At 52.8% G+C, this 17810-nt stretch overlaps 1 protein-coding gene across 1 annotated transcript in view; it reads right to left on the reverse strand.

The window, feature by feature from the left end:
• Window positions 1–17810, reverse strand: part of CDK19 (cyclin dependent kinase 19) — a 391521-nt gene that overhangs the window by 270857 nt on the left and 102854 nt on the right. The window contains exon 3 of the mRNA XM_030199212.1: window positions 11199–11309. Within this exon, the coding sequence (XP_030055072.1) occupies window positions 11199–11309 (111 nt within the window). The remainder of the gene's footprint in view (window positions 1–11198; window positions 11310–17810) is intronic.

Consider the following 17810-nt stretch of genomic DNA (forward strand, 5'->3'; position numbering starts at 1 on the left):
ATTGGGCCTCACAACGGCGAGGACATAACTGAGATTGACCTAACAATTTATCCAACTAACTGAGAGTGTAGCCTGGAACAGAATAAACATGGGCCTAGGGGGGTGGAGTTGGATTCTAAACCCCGAACAGATTCTGAAGCACTGACTGCCCGAACCGACTGTCGCATCGGGTATCCTGCTGCAGGCAGTAATGAGATGTGAATGTGTGGACAGATGACCACGTTGCAGCCTTGCAAATCTCTTCAATAGTGCCTGACTTCAAGTGGGCCACTGACGCTGCCATGGCTCTAACACTATGAGCCGTGACATGACCCTCAAGAGCCAGCCCAGCCTGGGCGTAAGTGAAGGAAATGCAATCTGCTAGCCAATTTGAAATGGTGCGTTTCCCCACAGCCACTCCCCTCCTGTTGGGATCACTACTCTATTGTGCGGAGGACTACTCTATTATGATGAAATCTGGTGTAAGGGGCCTGGGCTACCAGGGCCTGAAGCTCACTGACTCTACGAGCTGAAGTAACTGCCACCAAGAAAATGACCTTCCAGATCAAGTACTTCAGATGGCAGGAGTTCAGTGGCTCAAAAGGAGGATCCATCAGCTGGGTGAGAACGACATTGAGATCCCATGACACTGTAGGAGGTTTGACGGGGGGCTTTGACAAAAGCAAACCTCTCATGAAGCGAACAACTAAAGGCTGTCCTGAGATCGGCTTACCTTCCACACGGTAATGGTATGCACTGATTGCGCTAAGGTGAACTCTTACCGAGTTGGTCTTGAGACCAGACTTAGACAAGTGCAGAAGGTATTCAAGCAGGGTCTGTGTAGGACAGGAGCGAGGATCTAAGGCCTTGCTGTCACACCAGACGTCAAACCTCCTCCATAAAAAGAAGTAACTCCTCTTAGTGGAATCTTTTCTGGAAGCAAGCAAGACACGGGAGACACCCTCCGACAGACCCATAGAGGCAAAGTCTACGCTCTCAACATCCAGGCCGTGAGAGCCAGAGACCGGAGGTTGGGATGCAGAAGCGCCCCTTCGTCCTGTCTGATGAGGGTCGGAAAACACTCCAATCTCCACGGTTCTTCGGAGAACAACTCCAGAAGGAGAGGGAACCAGATCTGACGCGGCCAAAAAGGAGCAATCAGAATCATAGTGCCTCGGTCTTGCTTGAGTTTCAACAAAGTCTTCCCCACCAGAGGTATGGGAGGATAAGCATACAGCAGGCCGCTCCCCCAATCCAGGAGGAAGGTATCCGATGCCAGTCTGCCGTGGGCCTGAAGTCTGGAACAGAACTGAGGGACCTTGTGGTTGACTTGAGATGCGAAGAGATCTACCAAGGGGGTGCCCCACACTTGGAAGATCCGGCGCACTACTCTGGAGTTGAGCGACCACTCGTGAGGTTGCATAATCCTGCTCAACCTGTCGGCCAGACTGTTGTTTACGCCTGCCAGATATGTGGCTTGGAGAAACATGCCGTGACGGCGAGCCCACAGCCACACGCTGACGGCTTCCTGACACAGGGGGCGAGATCCGGTGCCCCCTGCTTGTTGATGTAATACATGGCAACCTGGTTGTATGTCTGAATTTGGATAATTTGGTGGGACAGCCGATCTCTGAAAGCCTTCAGAGCGTTCCAGACTGCTCGCAACTCCAGGAGATTGATCTGTAGACCTTGTTCCTGGAGGGACCAGCTTCCCTGGTTGTGAAGCCCATCGACATAAGCTCCCCACCCCAGGAGAGACGCATCCGTAGTCAGCACTTTTTGTGGCTGAGGAATTTGGAAAGGGCGTCCCGGAGTCAAATTGGACCAAATCGTCCACCAGTACAGGGATTTGAGAAAACTCGTGGACAGGTGGATCACGTCCTGTAGATCCCCAGCAGCCTGAAACCACTGGGAAGCTAGGGTCCATTGAGCAGATCGCATGTGAAGACGAGCCATGGGAGTCACATGAACTGTGGAGGCCATGTGGCCAAGCAATCTCAACATCTGCCGAGCTGTGATCTGCTGGGACGCTCGTTCCCGGGAGACGAGGGACAGCAGGTTATTGGCCCTTGTCTCCGGAAGATAGGCACAAGCCATCCGAGAATCCAGCAGAGCTCCTTTGAATTCGAGTCTCTGTACTGGGAGAAGATGGGACTTTGGGTAATTTATCAGAAACCCCAGTAGCTCCAGGAGTCGAATAGTCGTCTGCATGGACTGTAGATCTCCTGCCTCGGAAGTGTTCTTCACCAGCCAATCGTCGAGATAGGGGAACACGTGCACTCCCAGCCTGCGAAGCGCTGCTGCTACTACAGGCACTTCGTGAACACCCTGGGCGCAGAGACGATCCCAAAGGGTAGCACACAGTACTGGAAGTGACGTGTGCCCAGCTGAAATCGCAGATACTGCCTGTGAGCTGGCAATATTAGGATGTGCGTGTAGGCGTCCTTCAAGTCCAGAGAGCATAGCCAGTCGTTTTCCTGAATCATGGGAAGAAGGGTGCCCAGGGAAAGCATCCTGAACTTTTCTTTGACAAGATATTTGTTCAGGGCCCTTAGGTCTAGGATGGGACGCATCCCCCCTGTTTTCTTTTCCACAAGGAAGTACCTGGAATAGAATCCCAGCCCTTCTTGCCCAGATGGCACGGGCTCGACCGTATTGGCGCTGAGAAGGGCGGAGAGTTCCTCTGCAAGTACCTGCTTGTGCTGGAAGCTGTAGGACTGAGCTCCCGGTGGGCAATTTGGAGGCTTCAAGGCCAAATTGAGGGTGTATCCTTGCCGGACTATTTGAAGAACCCAACGGTCGGAGGTTATAAGAGGCCACCTTTGGTGAAAAACTTTCAACCTCCCCCCGACCGGTAGATCGCCCGGCACGGATACGTTGATGTCAGCTATGCTCTGCTGGAGCCAGTCAAAAGCTCGTCCCCTGCTTTTGCTGGGGAGCTGTAGGGCCTTGCTGAGGCGCACGCTGCTGACGAGAGCACGCACGCTGGGGCTTAGCCTGGGCCGCAGGCTGGCGAGAGGGAGGATTGTACCTACGCTTACCAGAAGAGTAGGGAACAGCCCTCCTTCCCCCATAAAAACGTCTACCTGAGGAGGTAGAAGCTGAAGGCTGCCAGCGGGAGAATTTGTCGAAAGCGGTATCCCACTGGTGGAGCTGTTCTACCACCTGTTCGACTTTTTCTCCAAAAATGTTGTCCGCTCGGCAAGGGGAGTCCGCAATCCGCTGCTGGATCCTATTCTCCAGGTCGGAGGCACGCAGCCATGAGAGTTTGCGCATCACCACACCTTGAGCAGCGGCCCTGGACACAACATCAAAGGTGTCATATACCCCTCTGGCCAGGAATTTTCTGCACGCCTTCAGCTGCCTGACCACCTCCTGAAACGGCTTGGCTTGCTCAGGAGGGAGCTTGTCCACCAAGCCCGCCAACTGCCGCACTTTGTTCCGCATATGGATGCTAGTGTAGAGCTGGTAGGACTGAATCTTGGCCACGAGCACAGAGGAATGATAGGCCTTCCTCCCAAAGGAGTCTAAGGTTCTGGAGTCTTTGCCTGGGGGCAACGAAGCATGCTCTCTAGACTCTTAGCCTTCTTTAGGGCCAGATCCACCACACCAGAGTCGTGAGGCAACTGAGTGCGCATCAGCTCTGGGTCCCCATGGATCCGATACTGGGATTCGATCTTCTTGGGAATGTGGGGATTAGTTAGTGGCTTGGTCCAGTTCGCCAGCAATGTCTTTTTTAGGACATGATGCATGGGTACTGTGGACGCTTCCTTAGGTGGAGAAGGATAGTCCAAGAGCTCAAATATTTCAGCCCTGGGCTCATCCTCCACAACCACCGGGAAGGGGATGGCCGTAGACATCTCCCGGACAAAGGCAACGAAAGACAGACTCTCGGGAGGAGAAAGCTGCCTTTCAGGGGATGGAGTGGGATCAGAAGGAAGGCCATCAGACTCCTCGTCAGAGAAATATCTAATGTCCTCCTCCTCCTCCCACGAGGCCTCACCATCGGTATCAAACACAAGTTCACGAACCTGCGTCTGAAGCCGTGCCCGACTCGACTCCATGGAAACACGGCCACGGTAGGAGCGTCGAGAGGTGGACTCCCTCGCCAGCACCGGCGAAGCTCCCTCCACCGACGTCGTCGGGGAGTCTGCCTGGGAGGCGGCCGTAGCCGGTACCGCAAGCGGTACCGATATCGGAGACCTCACCTCGGGCAAGGAGCCAGCCGTCGCCTCACTCGACGGTACCGGTGGCGCAAGCACCCCCGGTACCGGAGGAGGGCGCAACAGCTCTCCCAGAATCTCTGGAAGAACGGCCCGGAGACTCTCGTGCAGAGCGGCTGTGGAGAAAGACTGAGAAGCCGATGCAGGTGTCGAGGTCAGAGTCTGTTCCGGGCGTGGAAGCGGTTCCGGGCTGTCCAACGGGGAGCGCATCGACACCTCCTGAACAGAGGGTGAGCGGTCCTCCCGGTGCCGATGCCTACTGTGTGCCGACTGCCTCGGCGACCCAGAGCTCTCGGTACCGAGACGGGAAGGAGACCGGTGACGATGCTTCTTTGACTTCTTCAAGCGAAGCATGTCACCGGAGCTTCCCGGTACCGACGAGGAGGACGTAGAATCCAACCGTCGCTTCCTCGGGGCCGAGGCCGAAGAAGGTCGATCTCGTGGGACTGTACCTCAGGAGCCCTCAGGGCAGGGGGAGACCCACCCGAAGGCTCACCGCCACCAGCAGGGGAATGGACAGCCCTCACCTGCACTCCAGACGAAGCACCACCGTCCGACGACATCAGCAATAGTGGAGGTCCCGGTACCACCGACGTCGACGCAGCCTTTTGATGTCTTGGTACCGACGATGCAGGAGGTAGAAGCCTCGATGCAGTCGATGCCGATGCCGAAGACTTCGATGCTGTCGACGTCGATGCACTCGATGCGTCCCGTGCTGTTGTCGTCGAAGAGCCCGAGAACAACGCATTCCACTGGGCCAATCTCGCTACCTGAGTCCTCTTTTTCAAAAGAGCACAAAGACTGCAGGCCTGCGGGCGGTGCCCAGCCCCCAGACACTGAAGACACGAAGCGTGCCTATCAGTGAGCGAGATTACCCGGGCGCACTGGGTGCACTTCTTGAAGCCGCTGGAAGACTTCAATGACATGGGCGGAAAAATCACGCCGGCGAAATCAAAATTCGCGATGATGACGAAAGGCACCAAAAAAAAGGGAGAAAAAACCCGTACCGAGGCCAAATAGGCCGGTCCCGAAAGCGAAAGGAAACTTACGCGGGGAAAAAGCTGGAAACACGGGAAAGGGATCGGTCTCTTCTTTTTTTTTTTTAGCGAAAATCGCGAAGACGCACGAGGTCAACTTGAGGGGCACGAAACGGCGGCAAAACACGACTGTCCCGAGCGCGGACAAAAGAAGACTGACGAACATGAGCCGGTTCGGGCGGGAAGACAGCCGCGCATGCGCAGTGCGCATCGGCGCGCGAGGGCTAGCAAAGGCCTTTGCTAGTGAAGTTTCCGATTGGAGGGGGCTGCCGTGGACGTCACCCATCAGTGAGAACAAGCAGCCTGCTTGTCCTCGGAGAAAAAAACATTAAGCGATGATATACTCCCTGAAATTAAATTCAAACAAACCAAAGTTCTGTGGTTTGGTCACTATCAGGAGACTCTTCTAGATAAAATTATTTTGGGTGTTGATGAACACTTGCAAGTTGATCATATTTCTAGGGTTCCAGGCATTATCTTAGATTCTACTTTATTGTTCAAACCACAGATAAGTAATTTGCACAAGTAAGTTTTTGGGAGGATCATTACATTCTCTTGGTACAGAGTCTGATACTGACTCAGCTAGACTATTGTAATTCTGTTTATTTAGGAAACACTGAACACGCAGCAGAATGTTACACAAACTGTAACTCACATGCAGGAAAAGGAAAAGACAGCTGTCCAAGACATAAAACCAAAATTGCTTCACAGTCTGTAAGAGGAAATACTAAGCAGGAAAGATGTTCTTGGCTGCTGTTCAAGAGATTCAGGCATGAAAAATTTAAATGATTGCCGCTGCAGCTCTTGAAAAAAAAAAAAAAGAAGCAAGTCAAGTTCCACAGAACCCCAAAGGCAACAGACATATGGTGCACTAGGTGGCAGAAGAAACTAAAGGCACCTGGGCTTCCATCAGGGAGGATCAATCGATAACGTTCTCCACCTGGCACCACCACCACCCACTGACTCAAGACACAAATAAAAATAGAAACATGTATACTTGCTGTGTTCAAAGGAAATTTTCAAACTGCCAAAGCAAGAGGGTAGCAGAAGAAAGGAAGGAAGGGACTTATAGCTGAAGTGTTCCCATCAAGCCTCAAATTCACAGTTAAGGGCTCTATGCGTTCAACTGAAATCCAGTGCTTGAATTGGACAAGAAGCTGACTTCGTGTCACCTTCTGACCCTCCTGAAGAGATGCCTCAACCCCAAGTGACCCATCTCTGGGATAAGGGGAGTGAAAGGAAAGGGACATAACCCATCCAAGTATTTTCTATATAATTATTATCTCTTGTAGTTCTATATTCAGATGTAGAGAAGCAGCCTAGCTCACATAACAAAAAAAATGGCTTTGGAGCCTACTGGGCCTAACCAGCCCAGAACCTGCATGTTGCACCATCTGCTGAGAACAGAAAAATACTGGGTATTCTAAGGATGCACAGTGCCTTTAAGGGGCAAATCATACAGAACTACTTTATTTTTCTGTCTCCATCCACAAGTCGGCAGACACAACATCCACATGTTCTGGAATGGTCTGGTATGGATGCTAAGGAAACAAACATCTTTTTCAGAGATAAAGGAAAAGCAGACTATAGGAAATGAACTGAGGGTGCAGAGTAGTAGACTTAGGAGTAACTTTTTCAAGGAGAGAGTTGTGCATGCCTGGAATACCCTCCCGGGGAAGATGGTGAGGACAAAACCAGTGAAGGGTGGTATAAACATAAAGGATCCGCATTCAGAAACAGCATGGAATCAAAGCAAAATTAAATTAGCTTCACACTTTAAAGCAAGGTACAGAGGGTGTTAAGTGGCTCTAAATGGCAGGTACAACTCTGGCTGAATGGACCATACAGGTCATCTGCCATAATTTACTATGTTACTATGTACTACTACTACTACTTAACATTTCTAGAGCGCTACTAGGGTTACACAGCGCTGTACAATTTAACAAAGAGAGACAGTCCCTGCTCAAAGAGCTTACAATCTAATAGACAAGTGAACGGTCGGTCCAATAGGGGCAGTCAAATTGGGGCAGTCTGGATTCACTGAACGGTAAGGGTTAGGTGCCGAACGCAGCATTGAAGAGGTGGGCTTTAAGCAAAGACTTGAATACGGGCAGGGAGGGGGCTTGGCGTAAGGGCTCAGGAAGGTTGTTCCAAGAATAGGGTGAGGCGAGGCAGAATGAGCGGAGCCTGGAGTTGGCGGTGGTGGAGAAGGGTACTGAGAGGAGGGATTTATCCTGTGAACGGAGGTTACGGCGGGAACGTAAGGGGAGATGAGGGTAGAAAGATAGTGAGGGGCAGCAGACTGAGTGAATTTGTAGGTAAGAAGGAGAAGCTTGAATTGAATGCGGTATCTGATCGGAAGCCAGTGAAGTGACTTGAGGAGAGGGGTGATATGAGTATATCGGTTCTGGCGAAATATGAGACGTGCAGCAGAGTTCTGAACAGATTGAAGGGGGGATATAGATGGCTAAGTGGGAAGCCGGTGAGGAGTAAGTTGCAGTAGTCCAGGCGAGAGGTAATGAGAGCGTGGACGAAAGTTCGGGTGGTGTGTTCAGAGAGGAAAGGGCGAATTTTGCTGATGTTAAAGAGGAAGAAGCGACAGGTCTTGGCTATCTGCTGGATATGCGCAGAGAAGGAGAGAGAGGAGTCAAAGATGACTCCGAGGTTGCGGGCAGATGAGACGGGGAGGATGAGGGTGTTATCAACTGAGATAGAAAGTGGAGGAAGAGGAGAAGTGGGTTTTGGTGGAAAGACGATAAGCTCAGTCTTGGACATGTTCAGTTTCAGGTGGCGGTTGGACATCCAGGCAGCAATGTCGGATAAGTAGGCCGATACCTTTGCCTGGGTCTCCGCGGTGATGTCTGGTGTGGAGAGATACAGTTGGGTGTCATCAGCATAGAGATGATACTGGAAACCATGAGATGAGATCAGGGAGCCCAGGGAAGAGGTGTAGATTGAGAAGAGAAGGGGTCCAAGGACAGATCCCTGGGGAACACCAACAGATAAGGGGATGGGGGTGGAGGAAGATCCATGAGAGTGAACTTTGAAGGTGCGGTGGGAGAGATAGGAGGAGAACCAGGAGAGGACAGAGCCCTGGAACCCAAATGAGGACAGTGTGGCAAGAAGTAAGTCATGATTGACAGTGTCAAAAGCAGCGGATAGATCCAGGAGGATGAGGATGGAGTAGTGGCCTCTGGATTTGGCAAGGAACAGGTCATTACAGACTTTAGAGAGTGCTGTTTCTGTCGAGTGAAGAGGGCGAAACCGGATTGAAGCGGATCGAGGATGGCATGAGAGGAGAGAAAATCAAGGCAGCGGCTGTGGACTGCACGCTCAAGTATCTTGGAGAGGAAGGGTAGGAGGGAGATGGGGCGGTAGTTGGAGGGACAGGTAGGGTCTAGTGATGGTTTTTTGAGGAGTGGCGTGACTACGGCATGCTTGAAGGTGTCGGGGACAGATGCAGTGGAGAGAGAGAGGTTGAGGATATGACAGATGGAGGGGGTGATAGTAGGAGAGATGGTGTTAAGTAAGTTGGTGGGGAAGGGATCAGAGGAACAAGTGGTGCATTTTGAGGAGGAAAGAAGGCGGGCGGTTTCCTCCTCGGAGATATCAGGAAAGGAGGAGAAGGAGGTCTGGGTTGGTTGGTTGAGGGAGAGGGTTGAAGGGTGAAGAGGAGGAGGTGGCTTGGTAGTGAACTCAAGGTTGATCTTTTGCACCTTGTCGCGGAAGTAGTAAGCCAGTGATTGAGGAGAGAGCGAGGGGGGGTGGGAGCGGAGGGCACTTTGAGGAGGGAGCTAAGGGTGGCGAAGAGACGACGAGGGTTAGAGCTGAGAGAATTAGTCAATTGGGTGTAATAGTCCTGTTTGTCAAGGAATAGTGAGGACTGGAGGAGGATAGCATGAATTTGTAGTGAAGGAAATCTGAATGGGTGCGAGATTTCCTCCACAGGCGTTCAGCAGATCGGGCGCAGGAGCGAAGGTAACGGATGCAAGGGGTCAGCCAGGGCTGGGGATTAGTACGCCTTGTGGGACGGGAGGTGGATGGTGCAAGGGTGTCCAGAGCAGAGGAGAGAGTGGCATTGTAAGCGGAGACAGCCTCGTCGACAGACTTGGAGGACATGATGGAGGGGAGGAGATTAGAAATACTAGATGATAAGGTGGGAGGGTCAATAGCCTGGAGATTCCTGGAAGTAGTGGTCAATGTTGGGCGGGGCTGAGGGGGAGGGTAAAGAAGTGTGAAGGTGATCAGATGATGATCAGAGAGAGGAAGAGCTGAGGTGTGGAAATTGGAGGGTGAGCCGGAAAAGGAGAGGACGAGGTCAAGGCAATGGCCATCACGGTGAGTAGGGGTGGTGGAACACAGCTAGAGGTTGAAGGAGGATGTTAGAGTGAGGAACTGAGAAGCGTGAGAGTTGGACGGGTCATCAACGTGTATGTTAAAGTCTCCGAGAATGAGGGATGGAGATGAGGGGTCAAGAAAAACAGAAAGCCAGGCATCGAAGTCGGTGAGGAAGGAAGAGAGGGATCTATCAGGGGGGCGGTAAATGACTGCCACTCTGAGAGGCAACGGGTAGAATAGACGGATGGAGTGGACTTCAAAGGATGAGAAGCAGTGAGACTGTGGTAGGAGGAGGGGTTGGAAACTACAGGAGGACGAGAGTAGTAACCCGACGCCTCCTCCGCGGCCAACTAGGCGGGGAGTGTGGGAGAAGAGATAGCCTCCATGGCATAGAGCCGCAACTGAGGCAGAGTCATCAGGGGAGAGCCAGGTTTCAGTTAGGGCAAGCAGGTGAAGGGAATGAGAGATGAAGAGATCGTGGGTGAAGAGAAGTTTGTTGCAGACCGAGTGGGCATTCCACAGTGCACATGAGAAGGGGAGGGAAGAGGGGGGGAGGAGGGGAATAGATATGAGATTGGAGACATCCCGGAAACGTTTGCATGGATAGGACGAGGACAGGGGTAGGGGATCTGGATTGGGATTGATGTCTCCTGCGGATAGCAGGAGGAGGAGCAAGAGAGTGCGGAGGAGGGTGGGGGAGGTAGGGCGACAAAGGCGACGAAGACGGGATGTGCTTAGGAGGAATGGGGATGGGTTAATGGCAGGAAGGAAGTGTTGAAGGTTGAGAGCTAGGAAGGAGGAGGGGGACAGGAGAGATGGTGAGGTGGTGAGGGACGGGGGTGAGTAGGGTAATGCAGTAGTGAGCAAGATGGGAGAGGACATGGGTGGGGAGTGAGTTCCAGTGGTAGACAGCGGTAGGGGGAGGGGAAAAAGATTAGGAAGGGACAGGGCAAGGAAGAGAATGTGTAAAGGGGCCATAAGTAGTAACTGAGGTGTTACGGGTGTATATGTAGTGACTGAGGTGTTAAGCAATAGATAGACTCGTAACCACTTGTAACCACTCGCCTCCACCTACCCTCCTCTCTTCCTTCCCATTCACATTAATTGATTTGATTTGCTTACTTTATTTATTTTTTGTCTATTAGATTGTAAGCTCTTTGAGCAGGGACTGTCTTTCTTCTATGTTTGTGCAGCGCTGCGTACGCCTTGTAGCGCTATAGAAATGCTAAATAGTAGTAGTAGTAATAGAGCGGGAAAGCTGGACTAGAGGCTTAAAACTGGAATGGTAGGCAGCAGGCAGGTAGGCACTGCCCAGTAAGAACAAGTCACACCCACTATGTTTGAAAAATGTGGGAGGAAGGGAGGTGAAGAGCCTGAACACAGAGACAGAGCAGTTATCTGCAGGCAGATTAGGCAGATTAGGTTGCTTGGGAGGGTATATAAGAACTATCACCCTAGGGGTGGGTGGGTAGAAGGGTGGGTGGAGGGATCTAAGTCTAAAATGTAGAGACAGAGCTGCAGCACAGCCAGTTAATCTGTAAAAAAGGTGGATTTCTAAAGAAAAACTGGTATATAAGGCTGCCCCTCTAACAGAGAAGGATGTAGAAGGATGTCCACTTACCCATAAATCGTGCTCGGCATAATCAAAGAGTAGCCACACTTTCCTATCACTGTGAGAAAGGAACACCTTCTGTAAAGCGATGACATTGGGGTGCTTCAATTCTCGTAAAAGCTGTAAGCCAAGAGGAAGAGAATCAGTACTAGTGCTTGGCAAGGGTGGCTCACCCACATCATACCTTCTGAAAATGACCTCCACAGATAGTGCACATACACATTTACTCTTTGCTATACAGGTCACATTTTATTTAAATAAAAAGTTTATAAACACTAACACCTCCCCATCCTGCCCTTAGAAACATTTCTGTTCAGGTCATAAAAACACAAGTATTGCATTACTGTGTCAGACCATTCTGACACCAAGAATGCATAGCCTGATTAGTCCAAAAGAATCACCTGAGGAATATGGACATTAGGAATATTAGGAGAAATCTGGCTGGAGCTTGAACGGGGGCTATTGCTGGTACTGGAATGATTAGATTTCTGTCCTTTTATCTGCTCTATTTGTGAAGACATCAAATGCCAAAACGTATAAAAATAACAATCACAACAACAATCCTTTGCTGGACAAAGAAAGACTCTACAGAACTAGCCTCTCTGCCTTCTCCTCTGGCAGGGACCTACAGCTGACCAGTGCTACCTGGGCTAAAGAAGCAATAAGGTTATCTCTTTAAAAATCAGCTTGCTGTTCAAAGCTATAGCTGAAAGAAAGATCATTTCATCTATCCAGAGATCAGTGAAGAAGCAAGTCTTTACTTCTACAGTGGGGAGTTAGACTTCTATTGCTTGTTACCAAAGGCTGGCTTGGATTCAGGGACATGGTTTATTTATCCAATTATTTGGCTGATTGGCTCTTGGGTATATTTCTCAGCAATGACAATAAAGCGAATGCTACATACCTGTAGAAGGTATTCTCCGAGGCAGCAGGCTGATTGTTCTCACTGATGGGTGACGTCCACGGCAGCCCCTCCAATCGGAAACTTCTCTAGCAAAGTCCTTTGCTAGTCCTCCGCGCGCACCGCGCATGCGCGGCCGTCTTCCCGCCCGAAACCGGCTCGAGCCAGCCAGTCCAGTATGTAGCAAGACAATACACTTCAAGGGAAGACACAACTCCAAAGGGGAGGCGGGCGGGTTTGTGAGAACAATCAGCCTGCTGTCCTCGGAGAATACCTTCTACAGGTATGTAGCATTCGCTTTCTCCGAGGACAAGCAGGCTGCTTGTTCTCACTGATGGGGTATCCCTAGCCCCCAGGCTCACTCAAAACAACAATCATGGTCAATTGGGCCTCGCAACGGCGAGGACATAACTGAGATTGACCTAAAAAATTTACCAACTAACTGAGAGTGCAGCCTGGAACAGAACAAACAGGGCCCTCAGGGGGTGGAGTTGGATCCTAAAGCCCAAACAGGTTCTGAAGAACTGACTGCCCGAACCGACTGTCGCGTCGGGTATCCTGCTGCAGGCAGTAATGAGATGTGAATGTGTGGACAGATGACCACGTCGCAGCTTTGCAAATTTCTTCAATGGAGGCTGACTTCAAGTGGGCTACCGACGCCGCCATGGCTCTAACATTATGAGCCGTGACATGACCCTCAAGAGCCAGCCCCGCCTGGGCGTAAGTGAAGGAAATGCAATCTGCTAGCCAATTGGATATGGTGCGTTTCCCTACAGCCACTCCCCTCCTATTGGGATCAAAACAAACAAACAATTGGGCGGACTGTCTGTGGGGCTGTGTCCGCTCCAGGTAGAAGGCCAATGCTCTCTTGCAGTCCAATGTGTGCAGCTGACGTTCAGCAGGGCAGGAATGAGGACGGGGAAAGAATGTTGGCAAGACAATTGACTGGTTCAGATGGAACTCCGACACGACCTTTGGCAAGAACTTAGGGTGAGTGCGGAGGACTACTCTGTTATGATGAAATTTGGTGTAAGGGGCCTGGGCTACCAGGGCCTGAAGCTCACTGACTCTACGAGCTGAAGTAACTGCCACCAAGAAAATGACCTTCCAGGTCAAGTACTTCAGATGGCAGGAGTTCAGTGGCTCAAAAGGAGGTTTCATCAGCTGGGTGAGAACGACATTGAGATCCCATGACACTGTAGGAGGCTTGACAGGGGGCTTTGACAAAAGCAAACCTCTCATGAAGCGAACAACTAAAGGCTGTCCTGAGATCGGCTTACCTTCCACATGGTAATGGTATGCACTGATTGCACTAAGGTGAACTCTTACAGAGTTGGTCTTGAGACCAGACTCACACAAGTGCAGAAGGTATTCAAGCAGGGTCTGTGTAGGACAAGAGCGAGGAGCTAGGGCCTTGCTGTCACACCAGACGGCAAACCTCCTCCACAGAAAGAAGTAACTCCTCTTAGTGGAATCTTTCCTGGAAGCAAGCAAGATGCGGGAGACACCCTCTGACAGACCCAAAGAGGCAAAGTCTACGCTCTCAACATCCAGGCCGTGAGAGCCAGGGACCGGAGGCCGGGATGCAGAAGAGCCCCTTCGTCCCTGCGTGATGAGGGTCGGAAAACACTCCAATCTCCACGGTTCTTCGGAGGATAACTCCAGAAGAAGAGGGAACCAGATCTGACGCGGCCAAAAAGGAGCAATCAGAATCATGGTGCCTCGGTCTTGCTTGAGTTTCAACAAAGTTTTCCCCACCAGAGGAATGGAGGATAAGCATACAGCAGACCCTCCCCCCAATCCAGGAGGAAGGCATCCGATGCCAGTCTGCCGGGGGCCCTGAAGCCTGGAACAGAACTGAGGGACTTTGTGATTCGCTCGAGATGCGAAGAGATCCACCAAGGGGGTGTCCCACGCTTGGAAGATCTGGCGCACCACTCGGGAGTTGAGCGACCACTCGTGAGGTTGCATGATCCTGCTCAATCTGTCGGCCAGACTGTTATTTACGCCTGCCAGATATGTGGCTTGGAGCACCATGCCGAGACGGCGAGCCCAGAGCCACATGCTGACGGCTTCCTGACCACAGGTGCCCCCCTGCTTGTTGATGTAATACATGGCAACCTGGTTGTATGTCTGAATTTGGATAATTTGGTGGGACAGCCGATCTCTGAAAGCCTTCAGAGCGTTCCAGATCGCTCGCAACTCCAGGAGATTGATCTGTAGACCGCGTTCCTGGAGGGACCAGCTTCCTTGGGTGTGAAGCCCATCGACATGAGCTCCCCACCCCAGGAGAGACGCATCCGTAGTCAGCACTTTTTGCGGCTGAGGAATTTGGAAAGGACGTCCCAGTGTCAGATTGGACCAAATCGTCCACCAATACAGGGATTCGAGAAAACTCGTGGACAGGTGGATCACGTCTTCTAGATCCCCAGCAGCTTGAAACCACTGGGAAGCTAGGGTCCATTGAGCAGATCTCATGTGAAGGCGGACCATGGGAGTCACATGTACTGTGGAGGCCATGTGGCCCAGCAATCTCAACATCTGCCGAGCTGTGATCTGCTGGGACGCTCGCACCCGCAAGACGAGGGACAACAAGTTGTTGTCTCTGGGAGATAGGCGCGAGCAGTCCGAGAATCCAGCAGAGCTCCTATGAATTCGAGTCTCTGCACTGGGAGAAGATGGGACTTTGGGTAATTTATTACAAACCCCAGTAGCTCCAGGAGGCGAATAGTCATCTGCATGGACTGCAGGGCTCCTGCCTCGGACGTGTTCTTCACCAGCCAATCGTCGAGATACGGGAACACGTGCACCCCCAGCCTGCGAAGTGCCGCTGCTACTACAGCCAGGCACTTTGTGAACACCCTGGGCGCAGAGGCGAGCCCAAAGGGTAGCACACAGTACTGGAAGTGACGTGTGCCCAGCTGAAATCGCAGATACTGTCTGTGAGCTGGCAGTATCGGGATGTGTGTGTAGGCATCCTTCAAGTCCAGAGAGCATAGCCAATCGTTTTCCTGAATCATGGGAAGTAGGGTGCCCAGGGAAAGCATCCTGAACTTTTCTTTGACCAGATATTTGTTCAGGGCCCTTAGGTCTAGGATGGGACGCATCCCCCCTGTTTTCATTTCCACAAGGAAGTACCTGGAATAGAATCCCAGCCCTTCTTGCCCGGATGGCACGGGCTCGACCGCATTGGCGCTGAGAAGGGCGGAGAGTTCCTCTGCAAGTACCTGCTTGTGCTGGAAGCTGTAAGATTGAGCTCCTGGTGGACAATTTGGAGGTTTTGAAGCCAAATTGAGGGTGTATCCTTGCCGGACTATTTGCAGAACCCACTGATCGGAGGTTATGAGAGGCCACCTTTGGTGAAAAGCTTTCAACCTCCCCCCGACCGGCAGGTCGCCCGGCACTGATACTTGGATGTCGGCTATGCTCTGCTGGAGCCAGTCAAAAGCTCGCCCCTTGCTTTTGCTGGGGAGCCGCGGGGCCTTGCTGAGGCGCACGCTGCTGACGAGAGCGAGCGCGCTGGGGCTTAGCCTGGGCCGCAGGCTGTCGAGAAGGGGGATTGTACCTACGCTTGCCAGAAGAGTAGGGAACAGTCCTCCTTTCCCCAAAAAATCTTCTACCTGTAGAGGTAGAGGCTGAAGGCTGCCGGCGGGAGAACTTGTCGAATGCGGTGTCCCGCTGGTGGAGATGCTCTACCACCTGCTCGACCTTCTCTCCAAAAATATTGTCCGCACGGCAAGGAGAGTCCGCAATCCGCTGCTGGAGTCTATTCTCCAGGTCGGAGGCACGCAGCCATGAGAGCCTGCGCATCACCACACCTTGAGCAGCGGCCCTGGACGCAACATCAAAGGTGTCATACACCCCTCTGGCCAGGAATTTTCTGCACGCCTTCAGCTGCCTGACCACCTCCTGAAAAGGCTTGGCTTGCTCAGGGGGAAGAGCATCAACCAAGCCCGCCAACTGCCGCACATTGTTCCGCATGTGTATGCTCGTGTAGAGCTGGTAAGACTGGATTTTGGCCCGAGCATAGAAGAATGGTAGGCCTTCCTCCCAAAGGAGTCTAAGGTTCTAGAGTCTTTGCCTGGGGGCGCCGAAGCATGCTCCCTAGAACTCTTAGCCTTCTTTAGGGCCAAATCCACAACTCCAGAGTCATGAGGCAACTGGGTGCGCATCAGCTCTGGGTCCCCATGGATCCGGTACTGGGACTCGATCTTCTTGGGAATGTGGGGATTACTTAGTGGCTTGGTCCAGTTCGCAAGCAATGTCTTTTTTAGGACATGGTGCAAGGGAACAGTGGACGCTTCCTTAAGTGGAGAAGGATAGTCCAGGAGCTCAAACATTTCAGCCCTGGGCTCGTCCTCCACAACCACCGGGAAGGGGATGGCCGTAGACATCTCCCGGACAAAGGAAGCGAAAGACAGACTCTCAGGAGGAGAAAGCTGTCTTTCAGGAGAGGGAGTGGGATCAGAAGGAAGACCCTCAGACTCCTCGTCAGAGAAATATCTGGGGTCTTCCTCTTCCTCCCACGAGGCCTCACCCTCGGTGTCAGACACAAGTTCACGAACCTGTGTCTGCAACCTCGCCCGGCTCGACTCGGTGGAGCCACGTCCACAATGGGGGCGTCGAGAGGTAGACTCCCTCGCCCGCATCGGCGAAGCTCCCTCCGCCGAAGTAGTCGGGGAGCCTTCCTGGGAGGTGGCCGCAGTCGGCACCGCACGCGGTACCGACGTCGGGGACCTCACCCCGGGCAATGGGCCAGCCGGCGCCACGCTCGACGGTACCGGAGGCGCAAGCACCGCCGGTACCGGAGGGGTAGGGCGCAACAGCTCTCCCAGAACCTCTGGGAGAACGGCCCGGAGGCTCTCGTTCAGAGCGGCTGCAGAGAAAGGCAAAGAGGTCGATGCAGGCGTCGACGTCAGAACCTGTTCCGGGCGAGGAGGCTGTTCCGGGCTGTCCAGAGTGGAGCGCATCGACACCTCCTGAACAGAGGGTGAGCGGTCCTCTCGGTGCCGATGCCTGCTGGGTGCCGACTCCCTCGGCGACCCAGAGCTCTCGGTGCCGACGCGGGGAGGCGACCGGTGTCGATGCTTCTTCGACTTCTTCCAAAGCATGTCACCGGAGCTCCCCGGCACCGACGAGGAGGACGTAGAATCCAGCCGTCGCTTCCTCGGGGCCGAGGTCGAAGGAGGTCGATCTCGGGGGGGCTGTACCGCAGGAGCCCTCAGGGTAGGGGGGGACCCAGGGGGGACCCACCCGAAGGCTCACCGCCACCAGCAGGGGAATGGACAGCCCTCACCTGCACTCCTGACGATGCACCACCGTCCGACGACATCAGCAAACGAGGTCCCGGTACCACCGACGTCGATGCAGTCGCCCGATACCTTGGCGCCGATGCAGAGGCCCGATGCCTCGATGCACTCGATGTAGTGGCGGCCGAGGAAGATGGTCTGGACGCTGACGACGTCGATGCACTCGAAGATCCCGGTACCGATGCCGACGAAGAGCCCGAGAACAACACGTTCCACTGGGCTAATCTCGCTACCTGAGTCCGCCTTTGAAGCAGGGAACACAGACTACAGTTCTGAGGGCGGTGCTCGGCCCCCAGACACTGAAGACACGACGAGTGTCGATCAGTGAGCGAGATTACCCGGGCGCACTGGGTGCACTTCTTGAAGCTGCTGGAAGGCTTCGATGTCATGGGCGGAAAAATCACGCCGGTG

This window comes from Microcaecilia unicolor, chromosome 3, assembly GCF_901765095.1.
Source record: "Microcaecilia unicolor chromosome 3, aMicUni1.1, whole genome shotgun sequence".
NCBI lineage: Eukaryota > Metazoa > Chordata > Amphibia > Gymnophiona > Siphonopidae > Microcaecilia > Microcaecilia unicolor.